Consider the following 17,105-nt stretch of genomic DNA (forward strand, 5'->3'; position numbering starts at 1 on the left):
AGACGTAGTGGAAAGGGAAAAATCAGTCCGGAAGGGAAGAAAAAATCGTGCCGCCTGAGGGCGGAGCTTCCTGAGCGGGGCTCCACCCCCTAACCCAAGTACCGCCCCCGCCTCTGCAGGGAAATTTGGCTTCCCTTAGGAGAAGGGCTAGGAGAAGGCAATGGCACCCCACTCCAGTACTCTTGCCTGGAAAATTCCACGGACGGAGGAGCCTGATGGACTGCAGTCCATGGGGTCGCTAGGAGTCGGACACGACTGAGTGACTTCACTTTCACTTTGCACTTTCCTGCATTGGAGAAGGAAATGGCAACCCACTCCAGTGTTCTTGCCTGGAGAATCCCAGGGACAGGGGAGCCTGGTGGGCTGCCGTCTATGGGGTCGCACAGAGTCGGACACGACTGAAGCGACTTAGCAGCAGCAGCAGCAGGAGAAGGGCTGCCGTCTATGGGGTCGCACAGAGTCGGACACGACTGAAGCAACTTAGCAGCAGCAGCAGCAGAAGGCAATCGGAGAAGGCAATGGCACCCCACTCCAGTACTCTTGCCTGGAAAATCCCATGGATGGAGGAGCCTGGTAGGCTGCAGTCCATGAGGTCGCTGAGGGTCGGACACGACTGAGCGACTTCACTTTCACTTTTCACTTTCATGCATTGGAGAAGGAAATGGCAACCCACTCCAGTGTTCTTGCCTGGAGAACCCCAGGGACAGCAGAGCCTGGTGGGCTGCCGTCTATGGGGCTGCACAGAGTTAGACACGACTGAAGCAACTTAGCAGCAGCAGCAGCAGTTTCAAGGCTTATTACAATCTAACCTGCTGGGGATCAATATCAAACTCAGCAGGGCAGGCAGGAGAAGCTGTTTTTGCTCTGGGTCTAACCCAGGATCTGACACATAGTGGATGTTTAATAAATATTTTCCAAAGTGCCTGTGTTCCAGGATCCAGGAGCACCAAGATTACGTGCATAAAACATAGCCATAATGCAAGTCAAAACAAGTAATCACATGTATCATTTGAACAAATTTCCAGTTCTCAGAGAATATGAGACATCTGTCACACTTTAACAGATAACTAAATCTGTGCCTTTAACACTTCGCTGACAAATTAAAGCTATTAAGGTTCAAATAGGCACAGGTCATACATAATCATTCTTTCAAAAAATATTTACTGAGCTCCTACTGTGTGCCAGGCACTAAAGATAAAATTGATGAGCTATAAAAAGACAGGGCTCCTGCCTTCATGGAGAATAGTTTTGGGGAGATAGGCAAACATCAGTACAAAAAAAACTTACAAGTAAAGCAAAGCCTGCACCATGCAAGATCACAAGAGAACACACCCAGAACAAGCAATACATCCAGCTTACACAGACCTAGAACCCAGGTCTTCCCAGAGACAGCTTTCCTCAGGTCAGCTTATTAGATGGACCCAAGGCTGTGTAATCTCACTGGCCAGGAGATCTGGGTGCTCCTGGATCCTAGAACACAGACAGTGTTTGCCACCCCATTGGGCTCAGGAACTGACCTGTGTGCAAGACTGCAGCACCCTGCAGAACATTTGTATAGAACAAAAGTACCCAATGCGATTTTTTAGTAATTACTTTTAAACGGTATAACCTGAACACAGAGCAGGTAGAACATTCAAAAAGTACAAAAGGTACAGTGAAAAGGGTTTCCCTTTCTCCTCAAACCCCATCTACTTTCCACATATTTTGGATTGGTGGATAACTGGTTGATAGCAATGGGGGGGAAAGGGAAAACGTTTAACATTAGATTTATGAAACCCTAACTCCAAGCATTTATGCTTAAAAGAAAAAGCCACAGTTATTTTTAAACACATAACTCAATGGAGGAAGTATTGAAATATGAAACAGATTTATAAAGCAATGGGTTAATTCCATCCAGGATAAAGAGAGACAAATAGACAAAGGAAAATGGACCCTTTGAATAAAGTTGGTTTGGAATTCCACATTTCTCCTTATTTTCTCCTCCTCTCCTGCCCCCTCACCACCTTTGAAATAAAAATTTCATACCCAAAATCTAAATGACAAGCATCAGGGCCCTAGCTGTGGGGACACCTTCCCAGTCCTGGCTGCAGTGTGCACTGGGGAGAGAACCCTGAGAAGGCTGCTCCAGCATCCCTTTGGGACACCCCCTACAGTGTTAAGTTGGAGATGCTTTGGACCCAAACCTTCCCTACAGAACAAAAAGAAACTGCGGTCCTGTGCCCATCAGAGGGCAGCAGCCACCCACAGTGCAGAGGAGCTCCATGCCCCTAGGGAAGGAAAACAGTGCAGCTGACCCTTTGTACTCTTCCCAACTTTCAGACCTGGCTCCCCATCTCAGTCTCCCAGCCTCAGCCTCAGCCCCATCCCCTCGTATCCACTCATATCAGGAAGGCCATGTGGTTCTTCAATCAGGAATATTTGCTCATTCATCTATCCAGGACACATGCAGGGTTCTTTATTAAATAGCAGGAGTCATGGTACCCTGCACCACATCAGCAATGTGGCTTCCAGGGGAAATAAACTGCTAGACTCTCTCTCATCCATCACTTGCAGGAGGCTGGAAAGGATGTAGGAGAGGGCTGGGCTGTACTCAGCCAGCCTCTGCCAAGCTCCATCCTTTTGGCTCCATTCCTGCTTGCAAGCTAAACATTCTTATAATACTGCATACTTCTCATTCTTAGCACTTTTAATCACTGTATTTAATTATTTGTGTTATTGGAATTACTTATATGATGTGCTCTTTAATGTCTGCTTTCCCCCAAAGAGCTTCAGCTTCACGAGTTCAGGATTGTTGTCCACCTGCTGCTGCTGCTGCTAAGTCGCTTCAGTCTTGTCCGACTCTGTGTGACCCCATAGACAGTAGCCCACCAGGCTCCCCCGTCCCTGGGATTCTCCAGGCAAGAACACTGGAGTGGGTTGCCATTTCCTTCTCCAATGCATGAAAGTGAAAAGTGAAAGTGAAGTCACTTAGTCATGTCCGACTCTTCGAGACCCCATGGACTGCAGCCTACCAGGCTCCTCCATCCATGGGATTTTCCAGGCAAGAGTACTGGAGTGGGGTGCCATTGCCTTCTCCGGTTGTCCACCTAGGTCACCTTTTTACTCTCACCATCTAGCACATTGTAAGAACTCAATAAAATGTTTTAAAGAGATTGAATGAATGAAGATGAGTTTGTCTCTCAGTCTCCTATAGCACTAAGAACTGGAACTGAGGGTGTATATATTACATCCTGGTCTACCCAGGCTCTTCTGGGAAACTGCTTTGGGTTAGGAAGGGCTGAGGCATGAGATAAAAGGGAAGGGTTGTCTCACCAAAGCCTCAGCCTCTTGATCAAGTCAAAGGGCTTAGGCGATTCTCACTGAGGAAAATCATAGAAGTGATGGAGTCGATGGACACCAAGCTCTATTCCCCCACCCCACTCCCAACTCACCAGCCCCATTCAGAATGTCCAGACAGAAAAGGAGCCTCTGTGTATGTGTGTGTGAGAGAGAGAGACAGAGTGACTGGAGGTACGTGGGTCTTGGACTGCTTTGCTGGGAGGTGTGTACCTGAACTCAAGGACCCATGGTGGGAAGAGTGAGTAAGAGCAGCTGGAAAGCATTACAATGAGGAAGAGACAGCAGAGAGGAGTTGAGTGTGAGCAGAGGCAGATGGAGGTGTACGTGGGGAAGAAAAGAAACAATTTCTCAGAACAGCAAGCACTGCTTCCATGACACAAAGCAGCTCTGAGGCTGGGGCTGCTACAGCCGCTATGACACCAGTGAGAAATGCCTGTAATTAGGAGTATGGCAGTTCTCTGGGCCTCAGCCCAGAGTGACGATGCAGCAGGAATTTCTGAGCCAAGCTGAGCCAGGTGATGGAGAAGACACAGTCAGAACCACTCGGGTCCCATCCCTCAGCAGTACCTGCCCTATCCTCCTCTCATTTTCTTCCCTACTATGACCCTCACTTACTGCCCTTCTCCTTCTGAGGTTCCAAGCCCTGGATGCTCCCTTCAGCCAAGACAGAGCTTCAGGGGCAAGCTGAACAGTGCTGTAATTCTTCCACTAGAGCATTAGACCTGGTCTGCTGAGCGCCCCACCCCTTCCCAGCCTGCTTCCCTCTTGGCTCCCTTGCTTCCCTTCTCAAATCCTCATGAGCTGATGGGCAGAGTTGGAAGAAAAAACCATTCCTATTCCTGTTTTTCCACTTCAAGCCTAGTATTTGTGCCCCTGTGGGCCTCCCTGTGATGTGCAGGACATCTGCCAAAACACTGCCAGAATTTTGTTCTAAAATCTACAACTCTGTTTTAGTGCCACTCTGAACTTACTGCATTTGAGCCAAATGACAAATGCACACTACAGCGCTCAGAGCCAAATGCCCTGGACAAGGGAGGGATTACAGAGTGCCTGGTGGCTGGATGTATTCATGGATCTCTGCACTGTGAGCTCTGCTTTGGTGGGTAGGACGGTGCTGGGGCTTGGAGAAGACAGGCTTTCCCCAGGGAAGCTCTGCACCTGTGGGAGATGAATGTTCTCCAGGGAAGAGGGTTGTGAGTGCAGACTCGAAGAGGTCCTGTTGGTAGATGGAGCGAACAATTTCTTCTGTGAATCCAAAAGGCCTCTGTGAATTCCTCTAGATATGTGGCAGGGAGATTGCTGGGAATCCCAGCTCAAAGTGATCATGCTTTTGAGATGCGTATCAACGTTTCCAAGAAGGACTTTGCTACTAACTAGTCCCTAACCAGTTGTCCCCCAGGATGTGAAGCCAGGTCCCTAGGAATAGAGACATTTCCACCAACTACTGCAGAGTTTCTGCCTCACCTCTCAGGGTTGTGTTCCATCTCTGAAAAGCCACTTCCTGGGGAGTCAGAAGGATCTTCAAGGGGCCACTCCCAGGACCTTCGCTCATCCCGATGGGCCATGGAGCCATCTATGGGGAAAGGTCATGTGGAGGACAAGACTCATTTGGGTCAGGAGTCACTAGGGTCTGAGATGGACCCACCCCACCCAAACACTGCTTCTCTTTCTGTTCTCGCAGAACCACTGCTGCTGTTGCCTCATCTAGGCTTTTCCAAGAAGGTCAGACCTTTCTCCTCTGAAAATATTTTATTGATAAATTAACTCTGAAAGCACTCACCTCCCACCCAACTGCTGCAGAGTCTCCTAGATGGGCCATGGACCCTTCTACGGGGAAGGATCATGTGGAGGACATGGGAGTCTCACTCAGCAGGGATGGGATTCCTGGGCGTAGCAGAGGTGGGTCTGGGGACAGTGGTGGGTCCTGAGGTCGTCTAAGGACAGCCCCTCTCACTCAGCACCAGAGTGGGAAGTGGTGGTCTGGAGTGGAGCACCTTGGAGCTTTATTGCTGGTGAATGCCAAGGACAGTGGGACCCCTGCCAGCCTAGAATTGCAGCTGAGGGCATCAACGCCCCGGGGCTCCAGAGAAGGTGGCACTAGTTCCCCATCAACAGAGCCTGGCTGCTGACCCACCCATCCAGGGATCTCTGGATGGGAAAGGAAGCCGGGAGAGGTATCTGAGCCAGGCAGGATTGGGGAAGGGTTACAGTGTGCAGGTCTTGGGTGGGGAGTGGGGGGGCAGAACAGGCGCCAGAAGGGGGCGTGCGATCGGGGGTGGCTGGGGGGCCACCTCTTCACAGGTCTATGGTGTCGCTGCCCATGCTCAGCTCGTCAATCTGTCGGCAGGCGTCCAGGAATTGCTCCTGCAGCAAGGCCTCTTCGGCCTGCAGCTCAGGAGCAGGTTCTGGGGAGTCGCGGGAGGGTGGGGACAGGGCCTGGTAGGATCCTGAGGCCGGGAGGCTGGGGCTGCTTCCTGAGGGCCGCGGGGGGCTGAGGACGCAGACCAGCGGACAGCGCGGGGCCCTGTCCGGGCTGGAGCACAGGAGCACGGACGAGCTGTCCCGCGAGAGTCCGCACAGCGAGCCGGAGGAGGCGCTGCTGCCCGCGGGCCAGGTCCCGGGAGAGGGGAGCTCGCGGGGCGCCGGGGAGCCAAGGGCCTCCCCAGACCTCCCAATGGGCCCGACCCCGGTCTGAGCCCCCAGCGAGGCGGTGCGGTAGACGCCGAGGCTAGGCAGAGCTTCCCCGAAGGCTGGGACCTGGAAGAGGCCGGGCGCCAGCAGTGCTTCGCTGCAGAGGGCCTCCTCGATGCTGCGCCGCAGGTTGATGGGGGAGGGCGGGCGGAAGTCCACTGTGTCATCGCTGCAGGGAGACGAGGCCGGGGAAGGCGCCGGGTGGGCGGCCGCGCCGTCGAAGCTCCGGCAGCCTCCTCCCTGGAGGAGGAGGTCGGGGCCCGGTCCGGCCAGGGCGCACAGCTGCAGCAGTTCCGCGTCGCCACGCGCGATGGCGCTCCCCAGCGGCTTCTTGTCCGGGGCCCCGGTGACCCAGCCTCCGGGCAGCAGCGGGGCGGCGTGGCCGGGGGACAGGCGGAAGAGCTTGGCCCAGCAGCGCGGCGGCACGCGGGGACTGCAGAGCGCCGGGTAGAGGCCCAGCAGCGCCAACGGGAGCGCGACGCCCACCTCGCCGAGGCGCAGGCCGAGCTGGAAGGCCCACCAAGGCCAGGGCCCCTCCAGGCCAGGTTGGCCGCCGTAGCCCAGGGCGTGCAGCACTTCGTAGCCCTGCAGAGCTCCGCTCAGCAGCCCAAAGGTGCCCGCCACAGGGGCCGTGCGCGCCGCGCGCCGCCAGGACTCACGCGGGCCGAAGGGGCTGCGCGCCTGCGGGAGAGGCGTGGCGCCCTTGAAGCCTGCCGCTCCCAGGGGCGCTCCGGCCCGCCGCCGCCGGCCCCCCAAGCAGGAGAGCGCCAGCAGGAGCCCGGAAAGAAGGGCGGCGAGGAAGGCGTGCAGCCCGCGGGAGGCGAGCCGCAGAGCCCGCAGCGGGCGGTGGGCGGCGCTCCCGAGGGCGGCGGCGGCCGCCAGCCCCAACCCCAGGAGCAGCAGCGCGGCCAGGCCGGCGGGGCAGCGCGGCGGGCGCGGCCGGGCCAGCAGCAGGCAGGCCAGGCCCAGGCCGGCGGCCAGGCAGGGCAGCGGGAGGTCCTGCAGCAGCAGCCAGGCCAGCGCCGGCAGTCGGTCGCGGTGCCCGTAGGCGTCGTAGAAGAGCGGGAAGGCCCGCGTGGTCCCAGCCGAGAGCAGGAGCATGTCCAGCAGCGCCAGGCAGGGGGCGCCGGGCGGGCAGCGCCAGGGCAGGAGGGCCAGCGCCAGCAGCGCCAGCAGGGCCACCAGGCCGAAGAGCGCACCTACCCCGTACACGTGGGCCTCCCAGGCCAGACCCCAGCGAGCCTTGGCCTCTGCCCAGTCGGCCTCCAGCGTCAGGAAGAAGAGGGGCAGGGGGGCCGCAGGCGGCTGCCCCTCGCGTTCAGGCAGCTCTCTGATACTGCAGGACCCTGGCCCACACTCTGGCTGCACCGAAAGGTTCCCAAGGCTGGCAGGAGAGGGGTCGTCCAGGCCAGAGGGGGCGGTGGTGGACTCTGTGGGCAAAGAATGTTAGTCTGAGGCATTCGTGCAACCCTCCCCTTACCCACCATACAGCCAGTAGCCTGTATGCCAATGGGAGTCCTTCTGACATCCAGGAAGGACTTGTCATAAATAGGAGACTCACGGACCTGGCCACCACTCACCGGCCCCTCCCATATCAAACTCCTCCAGAGTTTCAGCTCTCATCCCCTCCGGTCATCCCATCCAGGCCTGGCTCCCAGCTTTGTTCAGTACACTGTGATTCCACTGAAAAGGGTTTTCCTTAAGAGGTCACAGAATTTTACAAGTGAAGGGAGCTATAGAAGCCCCCTCTAACTGAACCCTCCTGCCAGGAAGGAGGAGTCATGAGAACAAGGATTTTTGTTTGCTTTGCTCACATCTGAATACTCCTCCCTAAAACGTCATGGCACAGAGTTGGCGTTCAGAAGATACTCATTGAATACATGCCAAGTGAAGATACTGAGGCTGTGCCGAGAGGCAAAGTGACTTGTCCAAGGTTACACATTAGCAGAGCTGCATCTAAAATCCAGATCTGGGCACCAGTTTGAGCCCCTCTTCTTGATGGCACGGCAACCTTATACTACTACTTTGCTTATCTCTTGTTCTGCACCCCTGACTCCCATCTCACACCTTGGTGCTAGAAGGAGCTTCTCCAGCCTTTTTTCAATAGCTTCCCTCTTCTCCCAGTCTCTTCAGGGAAGGCCACCATGCGTGCATGTGCACGCGTGCACACACACAGCAGAGGAAGTGATACAACCCTCCTGTCGCCAGCAATCTTTCATATTTACTGGCCTTCCTGCCTGCTATACCTCCAACCCTCAGCCTACCAATGGCCATGGTCCCCATCCTGACTTAACTACAAGCTATTAGTCTGAGGCCCTTAATACTCCTTTGGTTTTCACCCCTTTTGCAGAAGATGACATTGAGATCACTCCCCTAGGTCTCAAGACTACCCTTGAACTCCCAGGAAGGAACAGTTGTGGGGGTCATAGTGGGATAAAATGCCATCTTAGCGAATGAGCCCCTCAGATGCTCTGGGGGGCTCTGGCTAACTCGGGCTCCCAGCCCCACACATCCCTTGGGGAAAGGAAAGTCGGGTAAGAGAGTGTGAGGACTAAGATCCCCCATGCTACTCTCCTGGAACAAGAGAGGAATGAGAAAGAGCTAGACCCAAGGATTTTCCTCCTGGCCAGGCAGCAAGGGAAGATGCTTCAGGCTAAACCTCCCTCCCCCACCTAGCCAGCTGGGCAGAAGCACAGCTGCAGGCAGGGATGGAGGCAGAAAGATTGTGGTGAAGGATGGGGGAGCCAGCTGGGGATGGGGAGGTGCACAGGAGACAGGTGTAGAATGAGGCAAGGAGGATCTCTTGACAAGCAGACCCCTGCCCCAACTGCCTGGCCATACTCAGCCCTGCCTCGGTGGGACAGAACAGGAAGGCCCCAGGAACACCCCCCCACCCCACCCCACCCCAGGCAGTGCCAGCTTGAGCTGCTGCTGCTAAATTGCTTCAGTCGCGTCTGACTCTGTGCAACCCCACAGACGGCAGCCCACAAGGCTCCACCGTCCCTGGTATTCTCCAGGCAAGAACACTGGAGTGGGTTGCCATTTCCTTCTCCAATGCATGAAAGTGAAAAGTGAAAGTGAAGTCGCTCAGTCATGTCTGACTCTTCGAGACCCCATGGACTGCGGCCTACCAGGGTCCTCCATCCATGGGATTTTCCAGGCAAGAGTACTGGAGTGGGGTGCCATTGCCTTCTCCGAGTTTAAGCTTAGGACATGCAAAACTGAGCAGTCCTGAGAACAAGGGTAAGGAGTGAGGGGGCCTGAAAGCAGTCCCGGAGAGAAGGGAGGGAAAGGTAGAACTGGGCAACTGGGGAGGTCAGAGAGGGAGCTGCCAAAACATTACATATTTACAGCAGGCTGCCTGCTCAGTGGCAGCATGTTCCCTAGTTCCTGTCCCATCACATTCCTCGAGTCTGAAATTAAGAGCGGGGCTGTGATGAAGATAAATGGCCAATGTGTGCAAAGCTCTGTGGAGAGCCTGGTGCATAATCAGCATTCGATATACAACTGCTGTTGGTCTCATCATTATGGGCTAATGTTCATCACCCATCAGTCATTGGTGTGTGTCCGTGTGAGTGTGACCATTTCTGGGGCCTCAAACTCATTCTTGATTTAACTAACAAAAGGCTGTTGTCCCCTATAAAGTCAACAATTAGCCAAATCAGTGAACATCAACACATTGTCTCACTCTGTGAACCCTGTTTGAAGAACACCATTTGGATAGACTGACCATCCCCAAACACCTCCTGAAGACACAGCAGTGAATTAAAATGGAGAATCATTCAGCTGGATCTGACGGTTTGCTGGTGGGGGTGGGGTGGGGCAGAGCCAGTCTGACAGTAGTGGAATCAAATACACACACACTCTCCCTCACCCCTCATGTTTTGATCTCTTCAGATGCCCTTACATGACTACTGGAAAAACCATAGCTTTATACGGACCTTTGTTGGCAAAGTAATGTCTCCGCTTTTTAATATGCTGTCTAGGTTTGTCATAGCTTTTCTTCCAAGAAGCAAGCAACTTTTCATTTCATGGCTACAGTCACCATCCACAGTGATTTTGGAGCCCAAGAAAATAAAGTCTGTCACTGCTTCCACTTTTCCCCATCTATTTGCCATGAAGTGATGGGACTGGATGCCATGATCTTAGTTTTTTGAATGTTGAGTTTTAAGCCAGCTTTTTCACATTCCTCTTTCAGGTCCAAAGAGGAACTACAGAAGAGAAGCCCTAGGGCCAAAGATTAACTGTACCTAGGTTAGAAAGTTCCTAGAGAAGATACAGAGAGATTCCTTTATCTCCTAACTACTTGGCACTACTCCCCTCAGAAGGTACTGGCGTGAACAAGAAACCCTTTGGCCTTTTTCTCCAGGAGGCCTGGAGCTCTCCGGAGTTTGTCCAGAAGGAACAGCCAGGAAGAAACTGGCTTCCTGCAGCTATCATTGAGGAGGGGGAAGGAGGGTGGGGCCACCAGCCGCCGGGCTGCCTCTGATACTGTCCAGACTCATTAAACCTGCCTGGCCACAGTGCTGTCACCAAGGCTGACAGACCGCCAGCCAGCCTCCTTCCCTTGAGGCCACAGAGCCTGCCCCCAGCTCCACAGCAGATCCTGCCAGTGCTGCTCACTGGGATGGATGGGGAAGACACGGCAGGCTTCCCACCCACATGCCCAGGAGTGCTGGGACCGCTAGGGAGTGAGCGACAGTCAGGTGCTGTGTTAAGTCTAGAGCTGGAAGAAGCTTGGGGACCAGTGGTTTCCTTTGCTGCACCAGTTCCTGGTGTGGGGTGGCTCAGAGCATTCCCAGTCCCAGTTAGCCCTTTGCATGGCTCCCTTGGCTTCACCTCCCAGAACCTCTCCCCAAGCAGCTTGTCCTCTGCCTTTTACAGTATGTGTTGTCCTATCACATTTTGGGGCCACAGTTGCGATGTCTGAGAGGTATACCTGGAAGTGCTTTTGGAACATGATGGGGGGAAACCACATTAACAGATACTATTTAATGAGCTAATACTTCATGACCAGCCTCATGCCTGAAATTTACATTACATGGAAGCTTTACAATAGCAAAATAGGCAGTATTACTAAACTCTAGATATATGAGAAAATTAAGGCTCAAAGAACTTAAATAGCCTATCCAGCCATCATTGAGGAGGGGGAAGGAGGGTGGGGCCACTGGCCCGTTAGGAAGCAGATTGGGATCCAAAGCCAGGTTTCAAGATCCCCCAGCCCCTGGTCTTTCCTCTGCACCACCAGCTTGCCGCCACGCATGTTCTGAAAGGCTCCCTTGACAAGGATGGTGTCTGTCTGCTCAGGGTCTTCTCTTCAATGTCTTCCCAATGAGGGGCCCTGCTCTGCCCATATGTGACAGCATGTCATGTCAGATCAGACGGCAAAGGAGAGAGCCCCAAGCTCAGAGTGGGAGGGTGGGAGGCAGGCCAGGCAGATTGAAGTGGAGGGCGGGGTTAGTACTGAGGCTGTGGAAATCAGGAAGGAGTTCCTGAGTCTGTTTGCCCTGATACATTTGTCTACATCCTGCTCTGCCTATGATTACAAAACTCCCAGAGGACTGCTATTTAACTCTGTGGGACCATCCTCAGCAACACTTGCTCTCAGACCATTAATATACATCTCCATGGTGATGATGAAGAGAATGGTGATCATGATCATGATGACCATCAAATAAAAGGATCCCAGAATGTCAGTGCATGGCTAGCACATATTATGTGCTCAATAAATAATCGTCAAGTTCAAATGAATTGGACACTTACCTAGTGATGCTGTTGCAATTAACGCAGAGCTTAGAGAAGCAGCTGGGTCCAGTGGCCTTGGACTTGGGAGCTTTCTTTCCTGGGGGGATGGGGGCGGGGACAGAGTGGTGCCAAAGAATCCTGCAAAGGAAGCACATTAGGGCTAGAGTGCCAGCCGGGCATTGGCCTCTGGAACTTTGGAGAAAATCAAGTCCTTTCTTAGAGCTTGACCAAAAGGGGACACTGTCCCAGGAATTGGAGCCACATGTATGCGTGTGTGCGTGCTAAGTGGCTTCAGTCGTGTCTGACTCTTTGCAACCCTAGGGGCTGTAGCCCGCCAGGCTCCTCCAGGCGAGAATACCGGAGTTGGTTGTCATTTCTTTCCCCAGGGGGTCTTCCCCACCCAGGGGGACCCCGTCTCCTACATCTCCTGCATTGGCAGCAGGGTTCTTTACCACCAGTGCCACCTAGAAAGCCCAGCCACATGTATGTGCTGTGCGGTGCTTCACTGCTCAGTTGTCTGACTCTTTGCAACCCCATGGACTGTAGCCCACCAGGCTCCTCTGTTCACAGAGACTCTCCAGGCAAGAATACTGGAATGGGTTGCCATGCCCTCCTCCAGGGGATTTCCCCAGCCCAGGGATTGAACCCAGGTCTCCGGCATTGCAGGCGGATTCTTTACCGTCTGAGCCATCAGGGAAACCCGAGAATACTGGAGTGGGTAGCCAATCCCTTCTCCAGGGGGATCTTCCCAACCCAGGAATCAAACCAGCATCTCCTGCATTGTAGGTAGATTCTTTACCAGCTGAGCTACCAGGGAAGCCCAGCCACGTGTATACCAGAAGCTAAACTACAAGGGCCAAACCAGACTTTGTATGACAAAGAGAGCATTTCCCCATGGGAGCAGTGGCTGTATCCCAGGGCCTGGGAGAAGGAATGCAAGCTCCCCTTAAGTCAGAGAAAAAAGGAGGCACTGTCATTTAGAAGCATTCTATAAACGTTTGTTGCAGTGAAATAGACACTCACCTGGAGAATCTGAAACTCCAGCGGCAGAGCCTGGGGATGTAATTGGGCCTGGGGGGCTCGGGCCTGATAAGTTCCGGAGTGGGGACACTGTAGTGCCAAAGAACCCTGCAAAAGGAGCCCCATGCTGAAGCTTCCTCCTGCCTGCCAGATGGCCCAGCAGCAGCTCTCCTTGGGAGGGGGTGGGTACTCACCAAAGGGTCCCAGGCGCCCAGCAATCTCTGCCAGGCTGGCCCGCAGGCTGGGCAGCAGGGGCAGCGTTCGATGCCCGAGCGTGGGGGCTGCGCCTGCTCTCAGTGCCACATCAAATTTCAGCTCCAGCTCACTCTGGCGGAGCCTAGGCGCACTGGATGGAGGCGCTGTGGCTGTCAGAGCAGTGTCCCAGGTCACAGTGCCCATCCTGGGCCGATAGGGTGCAGTGGGCCCATCAGCGGGCCCCGAGAGGAGGGATGCGGACTCCAGAGCTGGGGAGGAGGCCCACGGAGTAGAGCTGCCTTCTGCAGAGCCCCACTCTGGGGGGGAGTTTCCGAGAGAGCCCACCAGCAGTTCCCAAAGCGGGTCAGTCCTCAGCCCACTGGCTGCCTCTTCCTTGGGCTCCCGGCTCGGCCTGGGAGAAAGTGCCTGGGTCTCCGTGACAGGGTTCCCCCAGACAGCAGCCGGTCCCCGAAGGTGGAATTTGAAGTTAAGTCCCAGGTTGAGAGAGAGCATAGAGGCCTCACTCTGGGGCGGGGGGTTCAAAGTGGTGAGAGGGGCCCCTGGGACAGAGGAGGCAGGCTGGGGGCCCACAGGAACAGCAAGCAGGACCCAGCAGAACAGCCCCAGCCCCAGATAGCCGTACCCTGCCATGGCCTGGTGGGGCCGTGAACTTGGGTCTTCTGCACCTTTGCGCACGAAGGTCCTGGAGAGAGGAGAGGTGCTATGAGCCCTACCGGGTTGGAATCTGATGCCTCCAAGAGAGGCTGCGGATCCAGGAGAAGTAGGTGGTGGGGGCAAGACACAAAGGCTTCTGCCCAAGGAGAGTGGCCAGCTTCTTGCTGAACATTCAGGCCCCAGCACCAGTCTCTCCCCTGCAGTCCCCTTCCCTTCCAGCCAAGGCTCCTCTTCCCTAAGTACCCACCCCCCACCCCCACCTGCTCAGTCTGAGGCCTGGGGTCTGACTGCATCCAGCTGCCCTCACCCTTGACTGATAACTGAGCGCATGGACTTGACTCCCAGCCTCTGATCCCCTCCCTTCCTTTCTTCCCTCTTTCCTCCTTTTGCCCTAGAGTATCTGTTCAGGCCTACTACGTGCCGAGCACCCTTCTGATAACAGAACTGTGAACAAGCTCCCCTCACAGATGAGTGTCCCCCTATTCCCACCCCTGCTCCAGCCTCACTCTCACTCAGACCCAGGGAGCCCTGGAGGGATAAAGCACAGAGTGAGTGATGGCAGAGGTTGAGGAAAGCGGCTCTGGCCAGGGAAGCAGCATGCCCTGGGCTGGCAGAAGCTCTGCCCCTTCAGCCTTTTCCCTCTTGCCTGGGGTTTGGCTTGCTCTCCATCCCTTAACCCTAGAAGTACTGGGGGGAGGGATGGCCTGGCCATCTCTGGCTTCCTGGGGGGAAGATGGCCAGGCAGGCAAGCTGGACCAAGGGCTGGCTGCAGTACACGCCTGACCCACCCCAGGCACACAAAGCTGGAAGGGGAAGGGGAGGGGAAGCCAGGGGGCACACATGTGTACCCACCACTGTTACATCACACACACGGCCACACCTAGCACCCTGACCCACACTCACCTACTCACCCTTCACACATCCCTGCGCCTAAGTGCACACACACACAAACACACACACATTCAGTCCTGCCAAGCCCCCTCCCTCCTACATGGGTTCAGATCCAAGCTCTGTGAGCTTCCAGCCTGCTCTGTCTCACACACACACACACACCCCTACCTCACAGACACACAGTATACACAGACACAGAGGCACACACACCCCTACGCACACATTCGCACAGTCAATACAGATACACATCACACCCCATCATCCCCCTCCACACGCACATTCCTACACACCCACCGCTACAGACAGGCACACGCGCACACACACATACACGCGCGCGCACACACACACACCTCCCTCTCCCCCTGCCCAGACAGCAGACCTGCTCCTCTCCCGCAGGCGGTTCTCCTCGGCCAAGTCCCCCGAAAAGGGGCGGTCGCGGCGACCCAGGCGCCCAGCTGGGCGACGCTCCACCGAGTCTGGCCGGTGCTCCCAGCGCCCGACGCCCCCTCGGCTCGTCCCGGTCACGGCGGCTTCGCCGACGCGCGGCCCCCACTCTGGCGCGGCCCGGCCCCGGCCCGCAGCGCTGGCCCCAGGCGGGCGGCCCGGCCCGGCTCGGGCTCCGCGCTCCCACCCGCCGCGCCGCCTCCTGGCTGCGAGCCTCGCTCCCCGGCAGAGCCGCCCGCGCCGGGCTCCGCGGCAGCCGCGCTCTGCCCGCCCTCCCCGCCTCCTGCGCTCCCGCCCCGCGCGCCCGCCCTCTCCCCTCCTCCTCCCCCGGCCCGCGGCCCGCGGTCCGCCCCTCACCCGGCCGGCAGGCGGGCGCGCACCGCAGCCCCGAGCCGCCGCCGCCTCTGTGCCTGCGTCCCCACGCGCGCTCACTCACTCAGCGCTGCCCGCCGACCGGGGCGGGCGCCGGTGCCGCGCTCTCAGCCTGGTGCCGGCAGCCGCACGCTCCCAGGGCGGCCCATCACACACATCCACTCGCATGCCCTCCCCGGGAAACACCGCGGGCTAGAGCACCGGGTGCACTCTCGTGTGCACACACGCGCGCGTGCACACACACGGCAGCCTACCCAGGCAAGAAGAATCACTATGTTTATTAAGCGGTGAGTGGAAAGTGTAATAAGCACGTCCACACCCCTTGTTTCATTAGTCCCTGACAACAACTCTGTGGGTGTACCCATTTCACAGATGGGTAAATTAAGGCTTGGGGGGAAAAAAATAACTCAGGAATTTGTCCAAGATGGCACCGTTTGGCAACCTGAACTCAGTCTCTCTGCTGTCTGCTTCATCACCTGGTGGCTTTCAATAGTTGGAAGTGCCTCCAACATTTCATAGCTGAACAGCCAAGGCTCAATCCATGTGTAACATTTCTTTTTGCTAAGACTGAGTTCTCAAAAAAAAAAAAAACCTTAAAGAGCTTTGTGAGAAGTGGTTTACAACTTGTTTCTAATAATGGGCAAGAAGAGAACAGTGAAGTCAAAGAGTGTTAGCCCAGGAATATAAGTGCACCCAGGCCAGTGTGGAAGATTATTCAAGAGCAGGGCAGTTACTGTGGACACTTCAGGGACCCTGTGTTTCTGTCGCAGTGACTGATTTAAATAGTACTGGCTGGTTTATGCAGACTTGAATCTCTAAATCCCCAAAATGTTCCTATTTGAAAGTATCAGGAAAACATAAAACACAGTGGGTTCTCTGCCCCATATAAAGCTATCCTGGAAAAACCCAGACATCCTACCATGCTGGGTGCTTAGGCATCTCCTCACTTAGTCCTCATCACAAGCCACATAGGGAGAAAATGTGTCACGAGATTACAGCCTTGGATGTTACCCTGATCCCCCTAACTTGCTGCTCTGTAAGGTTGGGGAGTGGGTGCTCAAAGAGTTACCTAGGGCAGGTCTGTCTCAGGTATGGCCAGCATAGCACTTGGCCCAGGGGCGTGCTCACCATGTATTAGCAAAGTGGATAACGAATGAACGATTCTGGGGCCCAAATGGGCAATGGGTAGCATTTCAGAAAGGCATCCAGGGCTCACTTTCTTATCACAGAATCCCCCCAATTGATGTAAGATAAAATCAGGCCACTGAATGAACACCCCCCACCCTTCCAGGGCACATCACTGATGAAATCTGGGATTTATTCTGAGTCTCTAAACAAAACATTGCCAAGGGCATTCCCTGGATGCACCCTCAGGGATTGCTACAGGGTCCTTCCTCTAGTAGGGAAACTCTGCCCGCTCCCCCCACAGCCCAACAACCTTGTAATTTAGGGGCTGCCTGGAGACTGCATACTGAGATCCAGCCTCTGGGCTTCTGTCATATACTTAATAAAAGTTATCCCACTAGAGACATTTTCCTTTAATCTTCCTCATAGAAAGGCTCATTTCCTGCTAATCATGTTCACGGAAAGACTTCTAAATGGAAAGACAGAAATAAACATACCCCAGTACATTAAAATAACAGCCCTCCATGACCAAGGAAGGTGATTCCCAGGAATTATCTTTTTAAAAACATATTGAAAAGGGATGTTAAGGTTCTGGGTTAAGATGGTAA

General features: G+C 55.1%; 1 protein-coding gene across 1 annotated transcript; it reads right to left on the reverse strand.

Moving 5' to 3' along the window:
• Positions 1-4,551: 4,551 nt before the first annotated feature.
• Positions 4,552-15,134, reverse strand: PRRT4 (proline rich transmembrane protein 4). The gene is made up of 5 exons (XM_006074400.3): positions 14,936-15,134; positions 12,990-13,693; positions 12,799-12,903; positions 11,794-11,913; positions 4,552-7,460 (listed from the first exon to the last, which is right to left on the reverse strand). The coding sequence occupies exons 2-5, from the start codon at positions 13,639-13,641 to the stop codon at positions 5,635-5,637; spliced, it is 2,703 nt and encodes a 900-aa protein (XP_006074462.1). The 5' UTR covers positions 13,642-13,693; positions 14,936-15,134; the 3' UTR covers positions 4,552-5,634.
• Between the last annotated feature and the right edge of the window lie 1,971 nt (positions 15,135-17,105).

The sequence above is a fragment of the Bubalus bubalis genome, chromosome 8 (assembly GCF_019923935.1).
Source record: "Bubalus bubalis isolate 160015118507 breed Murrah chromosome 8, NDDB_SH_1, whole genome shotgun sequence".
NCBI lineage: Eukaryota > Metazoa > Chordata > Mammalia > Artiodactyla > Bovidae > Bubalus > Bubalus bubalis.